This window comes from Macadamia integrifolia, chromosome 9 (assembly GCF_013358625.1).
Source record: "Macadamia integrifolia cultivar HAES 741 chromosome 9, SCU_Mint_v3, whole genome shotgun sequence".
Lineage (NCBI taxonomy): Eukaryota > Viridiplantae > Streptophyta > Magnoliopsida > Proteales > Proteaceae > Macadamia > Macadamia integrifolia.
The window spans coordinates 37,699,090-37,719,474 of NC_056565.1; the positions used below are offsets into that span (position 1 = coordinate 37,699,090).

Sequence of the window (20,385 nt, forward strand, 5' to 3'; positions counted from 1 at the left end):
GGGGGGGAACCAAGATTGAGCCGACAAAGGAAGCAAGCCATGTTGGGTATTCTTTACCATAGAATCATATGAATAACCCCATTGATGTTAGAATACAAGAATCATAAACCAATCATAAAAGATTTAACAATGGGTATAGTCCCTAAACCAAGATCAATAAAGTACTCACTTCATAGATCTTAAAATACATAACCATATAGATTTACCATATCTATAATAATCAATGGGACATCCATGACATGAACCATAAATGGGAATAGAGAAGTACCTGTGTAAATTTAGAAGCCCCATGAGCATAGCTCATGAACGTCTGTCCCATGTGGTTAAACATTACTCCTATGAAGATGACAATGAAGAACTATACAAGTGGAGTCCTTCTACTGAGATCTTCTGCAGCCTCTTACTCTAAGGTTTCCTCTTCTTCTGTGCACTTGCTCTTGTGAGAAAGCCGTGCTCCCAAAACCAATAAGGCATTAAGTAATGGCTACAGGGACCGTCAGTATTCTATTTATAATAGAATCCCTAAAACCCTATTCCATTCTCACAATGGAAAGAGCTAGGAGTTTCCTAATCAGAGTGGGTCTATAATTGCTTAGGCCCAATGGATCAATCGATATTAGTTAAGCCCACATAAAAATCCTAACAATCTCCCACTTGGGCTACACTAATACTGATGTCTTTCCATTGACACCTAGCCAAATAATCCTAAGACTGAACATCACTCAAACAAACTTTGATTCAATCAACAATCTCTACTATTGAACAATAGTAGAAAATACACCTCAATATACGGCTTATAATTATCTAATGTTACAAACAATAGAAAACTATCAATCCAAATCGTCTAGAAACATGTATATAAGGAATTGATATCATACCTATGATCACATGAAATATACATTTCCTTATAGATCCTTTCTTGATCTAAAGATCAGCCTACCTTGAAAACATCACAGGTAATAAACTTTGATATTAATCAACACTTAGGCAAACCACCATTTTTTTGAATTAATATCTTACTTTGGCATACAGCCAATGGCTAACCGCCATTTTCATAGATTTAGGTTAAATACCCCCATAAATCACAAATTTTGGCAAACCGCCTATGGTTGATCACCACTACCATGGATTTATGTTAAATACCATTATAAATCACAAACTTTGGCAAACCGCTTGTGGTAAACCACCACTTCTTTGGACTTAGGCTAAATACTGTAATAAATCACAGACTTTGGCTAAATACTGCCATACATCACGAATCCTGACAAAATACCATCAATTACCTTGACTAATCGTCAATTACTTTGGCTAAGCACCGCCAATAAACCTTAGCAGACACTGCCTTTAAACTTTGACTTTTACCGTTTTTAAACTTTGGCTGTCGCCACCATGATATCTTTAGTTAAACGAGATCATAAAACTCCCACTAACCAAACATATCAAAAACCTCAATAACACCAATGTCAGAAAACATGGCTCTTAAACACTTTGTCGATAAACTTGGGTGATACCACCTTTGGGCAAATGTCACATTTACCTTGAAAAACACACAATTGAGCTGAATGTACCACTTTGGTGGGTTTCACTCATTCCTATCATGTTTTTCACATTAAAGATGAATATATGTACAGAAGTGTATGTTTAATGTGTTTCTTACACAACCAGGGACAATACAAGCAAATGAAGCATAAATGTACATAAACAATTCAGAGAACAGAATTTAAGATAAAATCAATTTCAAATTACTCCAAAGTCATTATAAACTTAATAGGACAACAAAATTGTTCCTATATCCCTTCAGTTGTGCTTTGATCAGCAACAACACCTGTTTAGCTCCCTGAGAGCTAAAACCAGATCAAGTAACCCTAAAAATCTCAGGTATGAATCATACACACCAAATAACTGGGCTAGAAAATTTAATATGTACATCTAGCAGATAAACTACACAATAAATGTACATCTAGCAGATAAAACACACAGGAGTCACAACCGTAACTATATTCCTATCCTTTGGGCTAAGAATGCACTGGTCCTTTTGCAAATCCAAATTTACTGTGAAAATACAATTACTTTTATCACATATGGGCTTAGAAACCTCTAAGTTATAGTCATTTTCATACATGTATTTTTTTTAACTTGGGTGACATCACCTTTGGGTAAATGTCACAAACTTTGCTACGCTTGAAAAAACTATGAAAGAATAGGATGTGCCATTTTGGTGGATTCCACCCAATCCTTTCATAGCTTCTTAGAAATGTACTGTGCCGCATAAAATGTGCAGAAGCTCACACCCAGTTTAATTCTAACATATTTATCCATCATAGGGTGTTTCAAACAAAACATACAAGTACAAAATGACATGAATATGAATTTACTATATATTTCAACCATAAATAATTCTTCAATATCATGATAATAATAAATCAATGCAAGATTCAAAATAGTTCTTTTGCATGAAAAACAATATAGTACACTGAATTTATTCTCCCACTAGCAACCTAGTAAACTGACCTTCTACTAGTAACATCCTCCCACTAGTAACCTAGTATACTGAATTTATCCTCCCACTGGTCGAGCCGCATAAAACAGCTTAAGATCCATACTTCTATCCTCCCACTTGGTTAGACCAGTCATAAATTAATCCATTGGAGAACACAATTCGTTAAATGTGACATACATATAAACTTGTTCACATAAGCCAAAAAACAAAAGAAATCCAAACATTTATCAATTAATGTTCATAAATAGGTTTTCAAAGAACAATGGCAGTGTTTGAGAACTTTGTATGGGATTGATCAAAACCGATACTAATCCAACCCAACCAATTCGAATTGATCCAATCGGAATACAAAAATAACACATTAAATAAACCTATAACCTATAGTTATAGTCATGAAACACTCATCCACCCTATTGCCATTGATCAACTGTCCAATACATTTTAGGGCAAAAATATTTGTTTTAAAAGCATAATACCAAACTATTGATTTGGTTTTCTTAGTATAAATAAAACTAGGTCTTTGAGGCATATATAGACCTCTATATTCGCAAGCCACTTCTAAAAACATTTAGTTTAATGGTTCAATTCAAGGAAGAATAATCCATTCAATATTTAATTAATGCATGTAACATCAATAAAATTAAAACCAATTACATCACTAACCATTAAACATAACCAGAGTGTCAACCGAACTATATTCTTAACCTTTGGGTCTAGAATGCACTAGTCCACTCAAAAACTGCAATGACCGTGGGAGCTCTTCAACTTCGAAAATTATTGCCACTTTTGGATGAATAGCAACTTCTAGGTTAAGGTTTGCCTAGAGTACACTTGCATTTATGCTTATCTTTTATAATGTCGTCTTTGAGCAAGCATTACTTAATTCCTGCCAACAATTTTCTATGTCTTTGAAAATAAGACAAAACCATTGAGTTACAAATCTATTGCAGTAATCTTAGATTTTACCATTTTGGTGGGTTTCATCCATTCCACTACAATAGCTTGCAATTACATTTGGTAGCTTAAATTTGTGGGTTTTTTAAACATGAACTAAATATCAATTTACATGTAAAAGAACAAGCATGTAACTATTCAACAAAATAAACATTACAATGCTCAATTATCAATTACTTCAGAGTGCCAACCGGAACTACATTCCTGACCTTTGGGTCTGAAACATACTGGTCCACTCAAGTTTCCGCTATTACTGCGAGACTTCTTCTAACTTTCAAAAAAATATCGCCATCTTTGGATAGACATCATCTTCTAGGTTGAGAAATCCCTATTCTATTTTTCACTTACTTTAACTTTAACTTTTCTTTGATAATGTCACCTTTGGGTGAACATTAGCAACTTTTCTACCAACCATTATTCTCTGTCTTTTCAAACAAAGAAGACCTTTGATTTGTATTCTATTCAATAAGGTTGAACTTTACCACTTTGGTGGATTCCATCCAATCTTACTGCAATATTCTACAAATTCATTCTGACAACTAAAGTGGGATTGTTTAAGTATGAATAAAAAAAAATATTCATAAAAAAAAGCATGAACTATTATTACCAATAATAAACAAGTTCATATTCTGATATGCAAGTAATGTATGAGTTGATTTTCTTTTATTTCTTCCAATTAATAGGAAAATCATAAAGAATCATAAAACACCCAAACTTGTAACTTATACAAAACATACCATAAAAGTTAACCAAAACTAGGCTTATAATATATTAAAACGAAGAGCACGAAAAACTGTACTTAACGCAAAAAACCAGGGTGAAAAATTCTTCACCGTTTGCCTATACGAGCCATTTGAAGTTGTAGAAAAAATGGATCAAAATCAATCTAGTTTCCGGTTCAAACATATTAGTTCCGGGTCAAAATTCATGTCTTCGGGTTGGGAATCCGAGTCAAACCCGGGGTCTTTGGGTCGGGTGATCAACGACCCGATCAACCTTTGACCGAGTCAAACAGGGTTGGCCAAAGAGTTAACCCATTGCACCTCCAGGTTAACTCGAAAACCCTATTGAGTTGATCCAGCGATGACTAGCCCTCCGCAGTTTTTTTTTAAATAAAAAAAAATTCTCTCTCCTCCCGCAGCCAGTTTTTGACAACGCGTGCCGGCGCGTTCTAAGGTTTCCGGCGACGTGCGACATACTGCCAAGACCGTCTTCTCGTCCTCTATAACTTTTGTGAAAAAAAAAATTTCGATCCGGGACCTTTAAGTGATGGTAAAATTATTATTTCCATGATTTGAGATCTAAACCCTATACAAAATCAATTTTCCTTTGATTTTTCTTGATTCTAACACTATAAGGATTGGCTCTGATACCAATTGTTGGGTATTCTTTACCATAGAATCATATGAATAACCCCATTGATGTTAGAATACAAGAATCATAAACCAATCATAAAAGATTTAACAATGGGTATAGTCCGTAAACTAAGATCAATAAAGTACTCCCTTCATAGATCTTAAAATACATAACCATATAGATTTACCATATCTATAATAATCAATGGGACATCCATGACATGAACCATAAATGGGAATAGAGAAGTACCTGTGTAAGTTTAGAAGCCCCATGAGCATAGCTCATGAACGTCTGTCCCATGTGGTTAAACATTACTCCCATGAAGATGACAATGAAGAACTATGCAAGTGGAGTCCTTCTACTGAGATCTTCTGCAACATCTTACTCTAAGGTTTCCTCTCTTTCTGTACACTTGCTCTTGTGAGAAAGCCGTGCTCCCAAAACCAATAAAGCATTAAGTAATGGCCGCAGGGACCATTAGTATTCTATTTATAATAGAATCCCTAAAACCCTATTCCACTCTCACAATGGAAAGAGCTAGGAGTTTCCTAATCAAAGTGGGTCTATAATTGCTTGGGCCCAATGGATCAATCGGTATTAGTTAAGCCCACATAAAAATCCTAACAAGCCAAGCAAAAAAGGAAAAAAAATCAGAATCTAATGCTCTCTAAAAGAACAGCACCCAAGGGGAGGGGATACATCAAGGGGGTGGGGGGGGATGATGTCAGCCGAGAGGCCCCAGGAAGCCATAATCAACCTGTTCCTTGGGGTATTAGTGACACTATGGTGGCGGAGAGATCTAATCTTAGAGGAAACATCAAAGAAGATGTCATTCCAAATCTTTTCCAAAGAGCGGGAGTTGGAAGTTCCAGATCCATTCTCTGTCCAAAGGGAGGATATGCCTTCTAGACAGCCAACAAGAGCAAAGAACTCTCTTCCAGACAGAGGAGGAGAGAGAGCAGGCAAGTTAGAGGTCGTTGATGTCTTCAATACCATTCTGGCAAAGGCAACAAGATGGAAGAACGTTAATGTGGCAGTGGAGGAAGGATTGCGTAGGAAGGCAATTGGAGAAAGTACGCCAAACTGTGAAGCTATGATGCGGGATGTGGCCATTGAACCGGATGATGTTTCGCCAAGGGGCAACTGGGCCAAAGGATCGGATGAAGTCCCAAGCAAAGGCTGAAGAGTAAGTGCCAGTGAAGGAGGACAACCAGATGCCTTTGTCTTCTCTTCCACGGTGACCAAGGGAGGGGGCGGAGAGAAGACCAGAGATCCTCAAGCGGGGAGGGGGGGGGAGGTGGGGTTAATGTAGAAGTAGATTACAAAGTAACTACCCCCAATAAATTACAACTCCAAACCCCAAATCAAGTAGAACTCTTGAACTAATTAGATAAAAATCAGAGATAACAATAGAAGAACAAAGGAACTAAGACCAGAATTAACTCCCCCATGATTCAAGAACAAAACAATAGCCAAATCCCAATCAAGACTCAACCCTAAGTTAGAGAAACACCCTTGCGGCAAGGGTATGGGAGATTACCTGCGGCTGGGCCTGGAGGGCTCTGATGGGGCTGCAACTTAGGTCGATGGTAGCCCTTGATGTGAGGAAGAAATCTCCAAATATGAGTTGATTTGGCCGGCTGATGAGAAATTTTATGAAACTTTTTGATTTCAGACCTTGGAGAGAGAGAGAATAAAGAAGATTCTTCAAGAACTGTGGTTGGGCTGCTTGGGCAGCACTAAGAAGAGGATCGAGTGATCCTTGGATTGCTGTGAACACCCTCTGAAAAGGGTTTGTAAATCAGAGGTCAGATGGGGAAGGAAGAGGAGATTGATCTCTCTCCTGGATCCTTCACTGGTGCTGATCGGTTCTTGGTTTTGAATGCCTTAACAGATCTGAACTCTTTCTTAGGATTCTTCAGTAACAGTAAACAGAAACAGCAAGCAATGAACCGTAATAGTAAACTGAAGATAAGAAAGAAGGAAGAAGCAAGAGAATTGTGGGTGGGATTGGCTATCTTGGCCCGGGCATCTCATCCACAGCTATCTCGGCTGTTTTAAGCAATTGACTACAATATTTCTTTATTCAAATCTGAGAAATCTGAGTACAAGAGCTCTTCTATAAATAGAGAGCAGAACTTTGCTAATAGCATTCACATTAGAACTAGTAGTTGCACTCCTACTAGGACTAACATTAGAAACCTAGTTGACTTAGGAAACTAATTAGTCACAAACTACTAGCCACTATTGGGCTTCATTACATAAATCGATGGCCACTGTGAGCCTTATTAAATAACTTAAATCGATGGGCCCAATGGACTTTATTAACTAATGAAATAAATTAATATATTAATAACCACTTAAGTGGAGATCAACTAGCCCACTTTGGGTTGGGCTCTCCTTCTGCAGCAGTCCATGATGGATGTGGATCTACATCAGGCGGAGACCACCCAAAGTAAGCCGATCTGTCTGAGCCGGAGGAGTAAATAACTCTGGCGGTAACCACGGAAAGGAGAATTCCCGAGGGGTGCCAGGTGTCTAACTAGAATGAGGTAGACAGGCCATTGCCAATTGAAAAGGAAATAGCATTAAGGGCAATGGGGGCAGAGATGGAGAATTTTCCACCAGATCCAGGAGGGAATTAGAGGGAATGGGAGCAGACCAAAGGGAATTGTGCTTGAGAGGGAAGGAGAGGACCCAATAGACCCATATACTGTTTGTCTTAGAGACAATTTTCCAGATGACTTTAAGAATACCTACAGTATTGGCCTCTTTGATTCTTTTGAGCCCCAGACCTCCCTCAGATTTGGGGAGGCAGATTTGCTCCCAACTCAAGGGGTGGAGGAATTTGGTGGAGTCAGAACCTTTCCATAGAAAGGAGTAGAAGAGGCCTTCCATAGATTTGATGATAGAAGCAGGGATGCCGAAGATTTTAGACCAATAGAGATACATGGATTGGAGAACCGATCTATTGAGGGTAAGGCAACTAGTATAGGAGAGGAGCTTGCCTTTCCAAAGTTGCAACCTTTTTCTCAAGAGATCAAGTATGGCGAGCAATGATGAGTAGAGAGCCTAGAGGTGATCAAAGGTAGGCCCAAGTATTTGACCGAGATGGACCCTTTAGAGAATCCCGTAAGGCCTCAGAGGTGGGATTGGGTGGAATCAGGGACTCTGGAGAGGAAGAGGTTGCATTTAAGTAGGTTGACGTGGAAGCCAGAAAGACTTTCAGAGAAGTAAAGAGAGGACATAATAGAAGAGACGGAAAGCGGGTCAGCCTTGGAGAAAATCATAATGTCATCAACGAAAGCAAGATGGGTGGGCATAAGAGACTTACATTTAGGGATAGGAGAGATGAGATGGAGGTAGATGTTGGTAGTTACTATTTTGTGGTGCCAACTTTCTAATTCAATCACCCTGCCATATTCCAACATCTAACCATCAGATGAGGTTACAATTTTGAAGAGTTGTTCAGTCCTAGGATACCTACACTCAATGGCAAGATCAGTCCATTACGACTACCAAATTACTAAACCCTTCAGTTATTGTTTTGTTTCCTGAAAAATATATCTATTTACTATCATGTGATATACTAAAGATGGGTCTTGTTGGTTTCTTTAATAGTTAAATCTCATCCTCAAGTATTGTTATAGATTGACAAGAGCAAAGAGACGCAACTGTTGAAACACCATGGCTGCGAGGTGTTACTATTATTTATTACTGGTTTATATGCTATAACTTACTAATATGTACATAAAGTGATCCTACTGTGGAATAGTTCCTAGTTATCTAGTTAGGTTAGTTCTACATTATTTGCTTCATCCAATATTTATCGCTGCTCTTTCTATTGATTCTACATAGATTCTAGTATGATTTTAGTTCTTGCTTTTTAAGAATTTTTCTAAAACCTTGAACTACATTAATTGGTATCAGAGCCTAACTTGGCCATGGATACACCTTTAGTTTCAAGACTAGAGTTTGTTTTCCCAATAGAACTATTTTTGTATTCATAGATGAAGGGCAAAGTGAGATTTTCATTTCGCAATCCATGGTGAAGTTGTTATCTAAGACAAATGAGATCACCATTGAATCTGTAAGTGATGCCTTCATCAAATTTTCAATTACTCAATACTATAATGGTGTTTGATTCTTCCAAACATATCATTAAAGTTAGTAGGTAGTGATTGGAATGGCGAAAGGATGTAGTTAATCATAATAGCAATTTGTGCATCCTACATCCTTTTCACATACGAAAGATGTTATTTCTTCAAAGATTGGTTGGTGAAGAATCCTCAAAGCCAAAAGAAATCGTCCCAATAAAAGGTGAAGTTCCCAGACAGTCACTGAGGGGGGGGTGAATCAATGTCCTTTAAAATTTTGCCGATTAACCTGTGTTATTTTAATCATAAGCACATTCACTCCTTTTCCCACTCAATGGAAATGAGTCTGCCAAATATACTCAACCACCCTATAAGCAAAGCACTTCTAACAAGAGAAAAATAAACGCAAATATTTACGCGGTTCGGCGGTGTGCCTACTCCACGGAGTGCCCTCACTGGTTAATCTCACTATCACCTCACTGATGAACCCTTACTGAGTTTTACAAGTGCCTCACAACCTGAGGTCTTATCACCTGTCCGTATCTTTACCCTCCCCAGACTAAGGAGTAAATCAATGGAAATTTTGGATAAAATACTACCCAAAAGTTAAACCCAGGTTGACTATGGCATTTAATCAAACATGTAACATGCCCACAATGTTGTGGAAAAAATCCCTACCCAAACTCCTATCTCTATTCAATGAAGAACAAGAACATGTAAATAGAGATAACAAGGGATTCAAACCTCACTTGGGCATCGCCAAGTGGACTCCTCTGCACGTAAAAGATCAGAGAATCATCACCATAGCATAAAGAACAATCTCCAATGACTCCTCAACCAAAACAACACCCAAAATATAGAAGAATCGCGTCTGCCTCGATTTCTGTGCACACTCGTGCGTCAGACCGCTCTCTCAATCCGTTAATCTTTTCAAAATACCCAAAATCAATATATTACACATCCAATTTGGAGTTACATAGCCTCCAAAAAACCCTAGAGACGTTCAGCCAATGAGAGCCCACCAAACAGAATCTTTTTAGAACTACACGCTGGCGGTGGGTAAAATAGACATGGCTTTAATCCTTGCCGTTATAATGACCTTCAATATCTCCATTTGGTAAGGTAGCCCTCACAAGCACTCGTGAGGGTGCATATAAGTGACATTCCAAACGTCACGACTAAGGGCAGTCTTGACATTTTACCTCTAATTTCAATAAAAACAAAATTTAAAAGATATGAAAAGATCTAAACCATCCAATTTCAACTTTTACCAACCACGATCAACGGCTCTCATTATTTCACATACCAAACCTCAATCCACCGTTGGATTTCAATCCCAATCGAACGGCTGCTGAGAATCTGACTTCACAACACATACTGTGAACATAAAATGGGCAGAAACTCACTAAGGAATTGATCAAGAAATAAACTAAGGCATTAACATACCACCAAGTGTTTGTTAAAAGTCCCATTGGACTTGCCATCAACACCAAGTCTACTAAGAACCATGCCAAGGCCAAGCTTGCGCATAAGATCACCTTCCACACCATGTGCCTAGTCCAAGACAAGACTTTCAATGCTGTCCAAACTCTCATCATTATGCTCATTTCCACACTAAGAACCCATGGCCAGAGTTGCTGCACTTATGGTACTATGCACTATAGTTCAACCCATCTCTTCAACCACCATGCCACTATGCTTGTGTTGCCAACAATGACAACCAAATCTTCATCATGGGAACAACAATCTCCCCCTTTGGAGTAGTTGACAACACCGTGAGCAACATCCAAAGCAACCTTTTCTCCCCCTTTGACAACAAGTACAAAGGTAGACATACAAATGCCCCCTGAAGGAAAGACTCCCCCTAAATCACACAACCCTCTGAGAGTGAATAGAATGATAAACAATTGTGGGAACTAAGCCACTCCCCCTGCAGCCATGTTGTCCTGCAGGTACCACTAGCATCACTGTGCCCTATTGGGGTTAGACAACACCCAATAGTGTCCTCAACTTCTCAAAGACCTCTTTGCCTAATGGTTTAGTAAAAATGCCAGCAACTTGGTCTGTTGTTGGAATAAAATCTAGCTTCACTTCATTCAAAGAAACTTGCTCCTTCAAGAAGTGATATCTAATGTCTATATGTTTTGTCCTGGAGTGCTGAACCGGATTTTTAGAGATGCTGATGGCACTGGAATTGTCACACTTGATACTTATAGGACCATCACACTTCAACCCCAAATCTTGTATCTGCCTCTTCATCTATAGAACCTGAGTGCAAGTAGCAACTGCAACTATGTACTCAGCCTCTGCTGTGGATAATGACACAGATTCCTGCTTCTTCCTGTGCTAAGCAACTAAACTTTTCCCAAGGTAGAATGCTCCACCACTGGTGCTCTTTCTATCATCTACAGACCTAGCCCAGTCTACATAAGTGTAGGCTGTGAGCATGAAATCCTTGGACTTCCCATACCACAATCCAAAATCAATGGTCCCCTTCCAGTATCTGAAAACCCTATTCACAGCTAATAAGTGACTCTCCCTTAGATCTCCCTGAAATCTAGCCACCAAACATATTGCCTGAAGAATATCAGGCCTGGATGCAGTAAGATACAATAAGCTTCCAATCATCGACCTATACAAGGTTTGTTCAACTGGAGGACTGTCATCTTCCTCACTCAACTTGCACCCTGTTACCATAGGAGTCCCAACCAGTTTGCATTCATCCATCTGAAATATTTTTAGCATTTCACCCACATACACTTCTGTTGAGAGAAAAAAATCCCAGTCTTCTGCTGATGCACCTGCAACCCAAGGAAATAGGAGAGTTCCCTAAGCATGGACATTTCGAACTCCCTCTGCATCAACTCAGCAAACTTCTTGCAGCTCTCTTCACAAGGACCTCCAAAGATGATGTCATCCACATAAACAACCACAATGAGCTGTCCATGATCTTCAAAAAGAATACACAGGTTGCTGTCCACTACTCCCTTTTTGAAGCCAAGTTGACGTAAGTAAGCATCTAATCTTGAATACGAGGCTCTCGGTGCTTGCTTCAAGCCATGTAAAGCCTTTTTTAACCTGCACACCATAGTAGCATCCTCGCCCAAGATGAATCCATCTGGTTGCTCAATATAGACTTCCTCTTCCAACAAGCCATTCAAGAATACTGACTTGATGTCCATGTGATACACCTTGAAGTCTTTGAAAGCTGCAAAAGCAAGAAACATCTTGATTGACTCCAATCTAGCCACTGGGGCAAAGGTCTCATCAAAGTCAATCCCCTCTATTTACGCATAACCTTTACATACCAATCTAGCCTTATTTCTGACAATCTTTCCTGTGACATCCAACTTGTTTCTAAAAACCCATTTAGTGCCTATCACATTCTTCAGAGTTGGTCTTGGAACTAACTCCCATGTTTTATTCTTCTCTATCTGATCCAGCTCTTCATTCATAGCATTAACCCAACTCTCATCTTTAGCAGCCTCATCCACATTTTTGGGTTCTACCTGTGATAGCAGAGAAAGTATCTGCTTAGGCTTCTTAATCTTTCTGGTTTGGATTCCAGCACTAGGATCACCAATTATTTGATCATTGGAATGATTCTTCTGGAACTTGGTGTTGCTCTTCCTTGTGTCTTCTTCAGCATCCAAATTATCATTCCCTTTTTTTTCCTCAGTTTCTTCTCCTGTTTGTGTAACCTTAACAGGAGTATCATCAAGACCAAAACTCTCTTCACAGTTTGAAGAGTCATCATCTGAATCCTGCATGCTGAATTGCACTCCAAATTCAGACACCTTCACATCGGAGCTCTCAACTATTTTGCCTAACTGCTTGTTGTAACACCGATAATCCTTACTTTTTAATGAGTATCCCAAGAAAATACCTTCATCAATTCTGTCTTCAAACTTTCCCAAGTTGTCAATTTTGTTCTTAATGTAGCATTTGCTGCCAAATACCTTGAAATACTTCACTGTAGGCTTCCCACCAACCCATAACTCTTCTTCCCATGGCCATGCAGCAACTCTGGCCAGGGTTCTTAGTGTGGAAATAAGAATACTGGTGAGAGTTTGGACAGCATTGAAAGTCTTGTCTTGGACTAGGCACATGGTGTGGAATGTAATCTCATGCGCAAGCTTGGCTTTGGCATGGTTCTTAGTAAACTTGTTGTTGATGGCAAGTCCAATGGGACTTTTAACAAACACTTGATGGCATGTTAATACCTTAGTTTATTTTTTGATCAATTCCTTAATGAGTTTCTACCCTTTTTATGTCCACAGTATTTGTTATGACATCAGATTCTCAGTAGCTGTCCGATTGAGATTGTAATCCAATGGTGGATTGAGGTTTGGTGTGTGAAATAATGAGAGCCATTGATCGTGGTTGGTAAAGGTTGAAATTGGATGGTTTAGATCTTTTCAGATCTTTTAAATTTTGTTTTTATTAAAATTTGAGGTAAAAGGTCAAGACTGCCCTTAGTCGTGACGTTTGGAATGTCTTACTTAAATGCACCCTCACGAGTGCTTGTGAGGGCTACCTTACCGAATGGAAATATTGAAGGTCATTCTAACGGCTGGGATTAAAGCTGTGTCCGTTTTACCCGCCGCCAACATATAGTGTTAAAAAGATTCTGTTTGGTGGGCTATCATTGGCTGAACTTCTCTAAGGTTATTTGGAGGCTATGTAACTCCAAATTGGACGTGTAATATATTGATTTTTAGTATTTCGAAAAGATTAATGCATTAGGAACATTGAGAGAGCGGTCTGACACACGGGTGTGCATAGAAATCGAGGCAGACATGATTCTTCTCTGTTTTGGGCATTGTTTTGGTTGAGGAGTCATTGGAGATTGTTCTTTATGCTATCGTGATGATTCTCTGATCTTCTATGTGCAGAGTAGTCCACTTAGCGATGCCCAAGTAAGGTTTGAATCCCTTATTATCTCTATTTACATGTTCTTGTTCTTCATGAAATAGAGATAAGAGTTTGGGTAAGGATTTCTTGTAAGTTGTTGTGGGCATATTACATGTTTGATTAAATGACACAGTCAACCTAGGTTTAACTTTTGGGTAGTATTTTACTTAAATTTTCCATTAATTTACTCCTTGGTCTGGGGAGGGTAAATATACAGACATGTGATCAGACCTCAGGTTGTGAGGCACTTATAAAACCCAGTGAGGTGATAGTGAGATTGCCCAGAGAGGGCACTCCGTGGATTAGGCACACCGTTGAACCACGTAAATATTTGTGTTTATTTTTCTCTAGTTAGAAGTGCTTTGCTTACAGGGTGGTTGAGTACATTTGGCAGACTCCTTTCCATTGATTGGGAAGATGAGTGAATGTGCTTGTGATTAAAATAACACAGGTCAATCGGAAAAATTTTAAGGAACACAGATTCAACCCCCCCCTCTCAATGACTGTCTGGGAACTTCAATTCGTATCAGAGCACCAGCGAATCAAAACCCATGGCCAGAGTTGCTGTACTTATAGTACTATGCAATATAGTTCAACCCATCTCTTTAACCACCATGCCACTATGCCTGTGTTGCCAACAATGACAACCAAATCTTCATCATGGGAACAACAAAAGGCTTGATGTCCATAATGAAATTCCTAGCTACTTAAGAAAAAACAGCAAGTGATGGCAAAAGAAGAAGAAAAGTATGATTTTCATTACAAATACAACATTGTTCAGGTGCAAGAAGATGTTACAATGGAGGAATGCGGCAGACGCTACGTTGTGAACATCCCCCCTATTGATTTTGTTACTCCTCGCAAGTTTCAACACATCAATGCATCATCGAAGTTTCATATTCTGAATTTGTTTGAGTTGAAGACAAGGAGCTACACACACACCCTTAGTGTTGTTATTTCTCCTTTTCTACAAAACTCAAGGACGAGTTTTTCGATCACTGGGGAATTGATGCAGTTGCATTAGACATTAATCTTGTATGGAGGCCTATGCACAAGCTTGGGCACCCCACAAGGTTCTTGTGCAATCCAATGGGCTGAAATTGGCCTTTGGGTAGTTATATTATTGGTTAGGCCTTTATTTTTCTGGGTTTCATTATAATATGACAAATTTATAAACCCATAAAGTGTGAAGTTAGTAAATGGGATTTGTAGTTAAGTGTTTGAGTTAGATTAGGACATGTTTCTAAATCTGAAACCGAAATTTATGTCAAAATTTCTGAAACCTAGTACAAACAAGGTTTTTTTTTTTTTTTTTGGAGGGGGGTTGGGGGGTACTATTTCTAAAAATTTGGGTCGAAATTTCCGAAATTTTTTCAAAATTAGGGTTAAAATTTCCAAAACTTGGAAATCTTGAGGTGGGTCAACCATCGAAATTTCCAAAATCTAGAACTATAGATTAGAATTCACTTAAGGATGTTTTAAGTAAAGAAATTTCAGTATTTCCAAGAGTCTTGGCATTATTGAGCAGTTCATACGGGATTTGTATCCCAGACCTGATATCTTTCTTTCTTTCTTCTTCTGATCTGCTTTTATCAGGTGTAATCTTGTTTCAATAAATTTTCAACAACCCTGAATTACATTAGAGCCTCTAGGTAATTTGTTTCTTTTTATATTTTTCTTCTTTCTTCCTCATTTTTAAAAATAAAATGACACTTTTAATCTAAAATCATAGAAACTTCCAACACTTCTGCAACATAGGATATTTGAGATAGAGCTAATGTGATAACATGATACCCTTACATCCAAATGCTACAAACCTGGTTCAACGTTTATCATCTCGAAAGAAATACCACCAGGAACGAGTGACTCATTGTAGCGATAGGGACCAAATCCATTAAAGAGGACACCATCAGGTACTCCAAGGCCGACACCATCTCCAACATTATTCCTCAATTCCTGAAATTTCATTGAACTGGTTATTTTGAGTGGCTAGAATTCAGCGGAAATTATACAAGAAGTCAAAACAAGACAAACCTTATGACTCTTGGTATACCAATCACTGATAAAGATTGTAATATCGCCATCTGGTGTCCCAAAGGGCACTGCAATAACTGCCCTGTTGTTAACGATGATTCCTCCATAACCACCTGCAGCTCTCTGGAAATTTAGGGAAGGGAAATAAAAGAAACTCCCTATCTGATCTTTAACCTGAAATTGATATGTCCAATTCCAGCCAACAGGAATAGGACAATTGGTCCCTGACACACCATCCTGCCAAGAGTTTTTCCTTTGTTGTATGCCATTCCTACATTAAATCATCATAAATCATAAATAACATCACCAATTTTATCATCTGTCAAGACCATCATCATAGAGGAAACAACCTACATACCATGTGAGAAGTAATGGCTCATCTAACTGATTCTTGACATTCACAACAACGTTCCAGTTAGTTGTTGCATTGAGAATTGGTCCAGGAAAATTTCCATTAATTCCAATTACCTGATAATTACAACCCAAATTACATCAGCAGTAAAATATATTTCACTAATTAAAAATGGAAACAAAAGGATCAAAGATGAAAATCCATGTAACTATGGCTACATTTGGTTGCAATGGGAATTTAAAGGGAAGGGAAGTGAAATTTTCATACTTTAAAAAGAAATGTTTATAGTCGTTACCCATATGATTGTATAAACTACTTAATTTTTTTAACCATATTTAGCAATAATGTATTTTACATGTAATTTTTATTTTACATATTATAGCAATGGGTTTTGGATGCAAAGTAAAGAGAAATTTTATAACCAAATATGGAATGATTTGAAGTTAATGTTAAAGTCACATGGGTAATGATTACATATATTTCTTTTTAAACTATGAAAATTTCACTTCCCCTCTCTTTTATTCCCCTTACAGCAAAACATAGCCTATGGAGTTATTAAGTAATTACATAGTTCAACTGGCTAAAGAGATACCAAAGATGCCAAGTGTACATATTTTTACAACCTATTGAGCTTTATATAACAAAGGGTCCTAATCATCATAAATAATAGGCACCTTCACATCCAGATATTATAATTTTTTTTTTTTTTTGGGGGGGGTGGGTGGGGTAGAATTGAGTGCAAAGCCTACCCAAACCTTGAACCAGTGCTATCTTCTGTAAATTAATAATGAGAACGGACGGACTTCCATCAGTCCTAACCTCAATAAGAAAATCACTCTTACAAAACCTCCTTCCCAACAATTTTGCTCAAGGTTGAACACACAGAAGTGATTACCTCTAGCCAGTTCAAACTAGCCGCACACTCAATTGCAACAGAAAAACCAAAGACAACCCCACTGTGCACTCTTGCGAGTCTATCTCTTGCACTTTTTGTTCAAACCCGTCCTCCCTCATTGGCTCCTTTTCTTCTTTTTTCCAAGTAGGTAAGCTAGGTAGTGAGTAGTCAGCTAGCAGGCCAAGATGAGTTTTGGGCCTAGTACTTCCAAATAAAAATAAACACAAATTTTAACTGTCCAAGCTAATATTGAGCATATCTACTCTACTGGGTTTCTACTTCAAAGTTAAAACACATCCTTCCTGCCCTGCATTCTCTCAGTTTCTCAATAAAGAGACACTAAAGCAGATATCTTGGCCACTGAACTTGGTCTACGCTTTCATCTTTTTCTATGACTGAGTCACATATGGATTATACATATCTTCTTCAGGTTTCTTCAATACAATGAGAAGATCTAGACTTGAAATAAAGGAAATGAGTAGAAAAAAGAGAAAGAACAGGAGACAAACCTCTTGCTTGACTCCAAGGGGAGAAGCGGTGATGTATGAGACAGTCCAATCGTAGAATACAAATGGGTCCCCGGAAAAAACGAGAGGGGTCAAGCAGAGAAGGAACAAGAAGCAGAAACGAAAGAAACCCAGCTGGAAACGCATCGGTGGGATCTCTGCGAGCAGAGAATAGAGGGTGAAAGAAAGAAGCTGAGAAACCCAGTTGAACCGGTGAGGGGCTTTTTTGCTTTCCAGTGTGGACTGAGACTGAGAGTGTGAATCACTATCTCACTATCACACATACTCACAATTTCACATCACAGAATAAGACTCGAAGAATTAGGCCTTTCGCATCTTGTGGGGCCCTTTTTTCAATCTCCTCTGGGGGTGAAAAGACAGACCCACTCGGCTCTCCACTTGTATAGGACAGAGTACCTGAAATAATACAGAGTCCCACAAAAACCAAAACCACTAGAGTGTTCAAATTGACAAATGGTTTTAAAATTTAAATGTTAATGGGAACAAGGGGCCACCAGCCATGGCTTTTGGGCCCAATAAGCGCCAGCCAGTTCATAAGCACAGCCCTACCAGCCAACCACGATGAAGACTTGGAAAGAAGAATCCATTCTGTAAAAAATATTAATGGAACCTGGTTTCAGGGAACTTACTCATTTTTTTCATTCAATTAAGGCTCCTTGAGTTTGGTGAAAAATGGATTAACCATTAATTAATATTCTCGAATTTGGTGCACAAAGTTAGATTATTTTTTCCCCTCCACATTGTTTTCGCAGAAAATCCTACATGTGATTGGATGGTAGTCTTATTTCTTTTCAGCCTGACCGGTTTATCTTGTGCCATTTCCTCTGGATAGACTACAAATTTAATGGGGCAGGGCCGCAGGGGAGGTACCATTAAAGGGAGTGGCCACATAAGGATAATAACAAGAATACAACAATGGAACAACTATTTCTGCCTCTGTTTTTTGTTACACTACTTCAAGCCGAAGATCTTTTTGTCATTGCTGTCCTCCAATGTATGAAACTCTTTCATTGCACCTTATTGTTATGCTCCTCTATGCCACTTGCTCAAAGAATCATCTTCCTAACATAACAAAAAATATATGGAACTATTCAGCCAAGTGGGGGATCCAAAAGAGTGATGCCATCTTATGGTTTAGCAGTGTGGGAAAGGGATTATGAGAGTCCAAGAAAGATTTATGAAGTTGGTGCAATGGGTGGTGTGTTATCCTAACAGGACCGAAAAAAAAAAAGGGAAAAAGAACTCTACCAGGTACAGGAAACGCCCAGACTGTGTAGGGCGCAAAATAACTATGTTGCCCCCTTCCCCATGTGCTGAAGATGCTCCTGTGTGGCATCCCATTGGCCCCGTTCATTGTTGTTGCCTGTGCCAGACCAGCAGAGTTCTATATTATTTGACACTTCAAGTGATCTCTATAAGAAAATCTCTTTTAATAAAGAGAACAAATTTAAGAGGTTTATGCATAATCATAACTTTTACATGTTTTTCTCCATATCTGACTTCATATGTCTTTCCTTCACTTCAAAAATCTCTCCGCATGCTCCAATAAATTGCAAATGGGATCATCCTCAAAGACAAGGCTTTCCCTCCAAGTGACCTCTCCCCACTCCACCATCACTAATGAAAGTAAGGGTATGAATCGGTCAGTTCAGTCTGGTTTCAATCGGGTTGAATTCATATTGGTTTGTTACTAGGCTAAACTGAAACCAAACCACTAAGGAAGTTTTTCAGTTTTGGTTTCAGTCTGGTTTCGATCAGGCTGAATTGGTTTGGTTTATTACTAGGCTAAATCGAAACCAAACCAAACCATTAAGGAAGTTTTCAGTTTTGGTTTCAGTCTGGTTTCGATCAGGCTGAATTGTTTTGGTTTATTACTAGGCTAAATCGAAACCAAACCAAACCAAACCAAACCATTAAGGAAGTTTTTCAGTTTTGGTTTCGATCTAGTTTCTTATCGTTTTGTAATCGGGCTACTATCGAGTTCAGTTCAGTCTAATTTTTGGTTTTATATGAATACATAAGGCAATTAATGAGAAAATCCTTGCTTTTTTCTATTGGTTTCTTACTGCATTACTATCGGTATGATCTTGTGTTTTATAAGTTCCATTCAATTTTTAGCTCTGTCATTGCATTCGGTCAGTCAGATTTGTTTTCTATTTCTATTGATTCCATAAAACCCCAAACCAAACCAATAAAGATGTCACACCGGCTCCCACTAAAATACCTACAGTGTGACTAGGACGCTTACTTGTCGTATATCTTTAACAGGATCTCTAATAGCAGTACTTTAACCGTCACAACCATAACACAACTGAACCAAACTAAATCATTGCAGTGAAATCAGAGTATATATATACACAAGGTCAATTTCCAATCATCGGGAGGAAGCTAAATGTGAAATAAATTATATAACATAGTTTTATCCTTCACAAGAAATTTGTTAAAACAAACATATAATATCTAAAAATCATAACATCCAAAAATATGGCATTGAGTGACAACAGCAGCATCACCCTCGGCTCAAGGTGCAGTATAGGAAAATGTGTCGCGTGCACAATCCGAGTCATGCTCCTCAGGCTCTGGTGTCTACCAGTCATCGTAACACTCAACCATGGAGGAGGAGGTGTCACTGATCATGGGCACAATGGTATCTAAATCATCATCATCATCATCTAAAAAGCAACATGCACGTGGTCTGAGCTCCAACTAGCGCAGTGAGGGATGAGGTTTATACAAATAGTCACATATAGTCCACT

General features: G+C 38.5%; 1 protein-coding gene across 1 annotated transcript in view; it reads right to left on the bottom strand.

The window, feature by feature from the left end:
• Positions 1 to 17,952, bottom strand: part of LOC122089236 (monocopper oxidase-like protein SKU5) — a 33,617-nt gene extending 15,665 nt beyond the window's left edge. Inside the window, exons 1-4 of the mRNA XM_042658808.1 lie at positions 17,612 to 17,952; positions 16,214 to 16,323; positions 15,856 to 16,126; positions 15,639 to 15,777 (exon numbers count right to left, since the gene is read on the bottom strand). Of these exons, the coding sequence (XP_042514742.1) occupies positions 15,639 to 15,777; positions 15,856 to 16,126; positions 16,214 to 16,323; positions 17,612 to 17,755 (664 nt within the window). The 5' untranslated portion in view covers positions 17,756 to 17,952. The remainder of the gene's footprint in view (positions 1 to 15,638; positions 15,778 to 15,855; positions 16,127 to 16,213; positions 16,324 to 17,611) is intronic.
• Between the last annotated feature and the right edge of the window lie 2,433 nt (positions 17,953 to 20,385).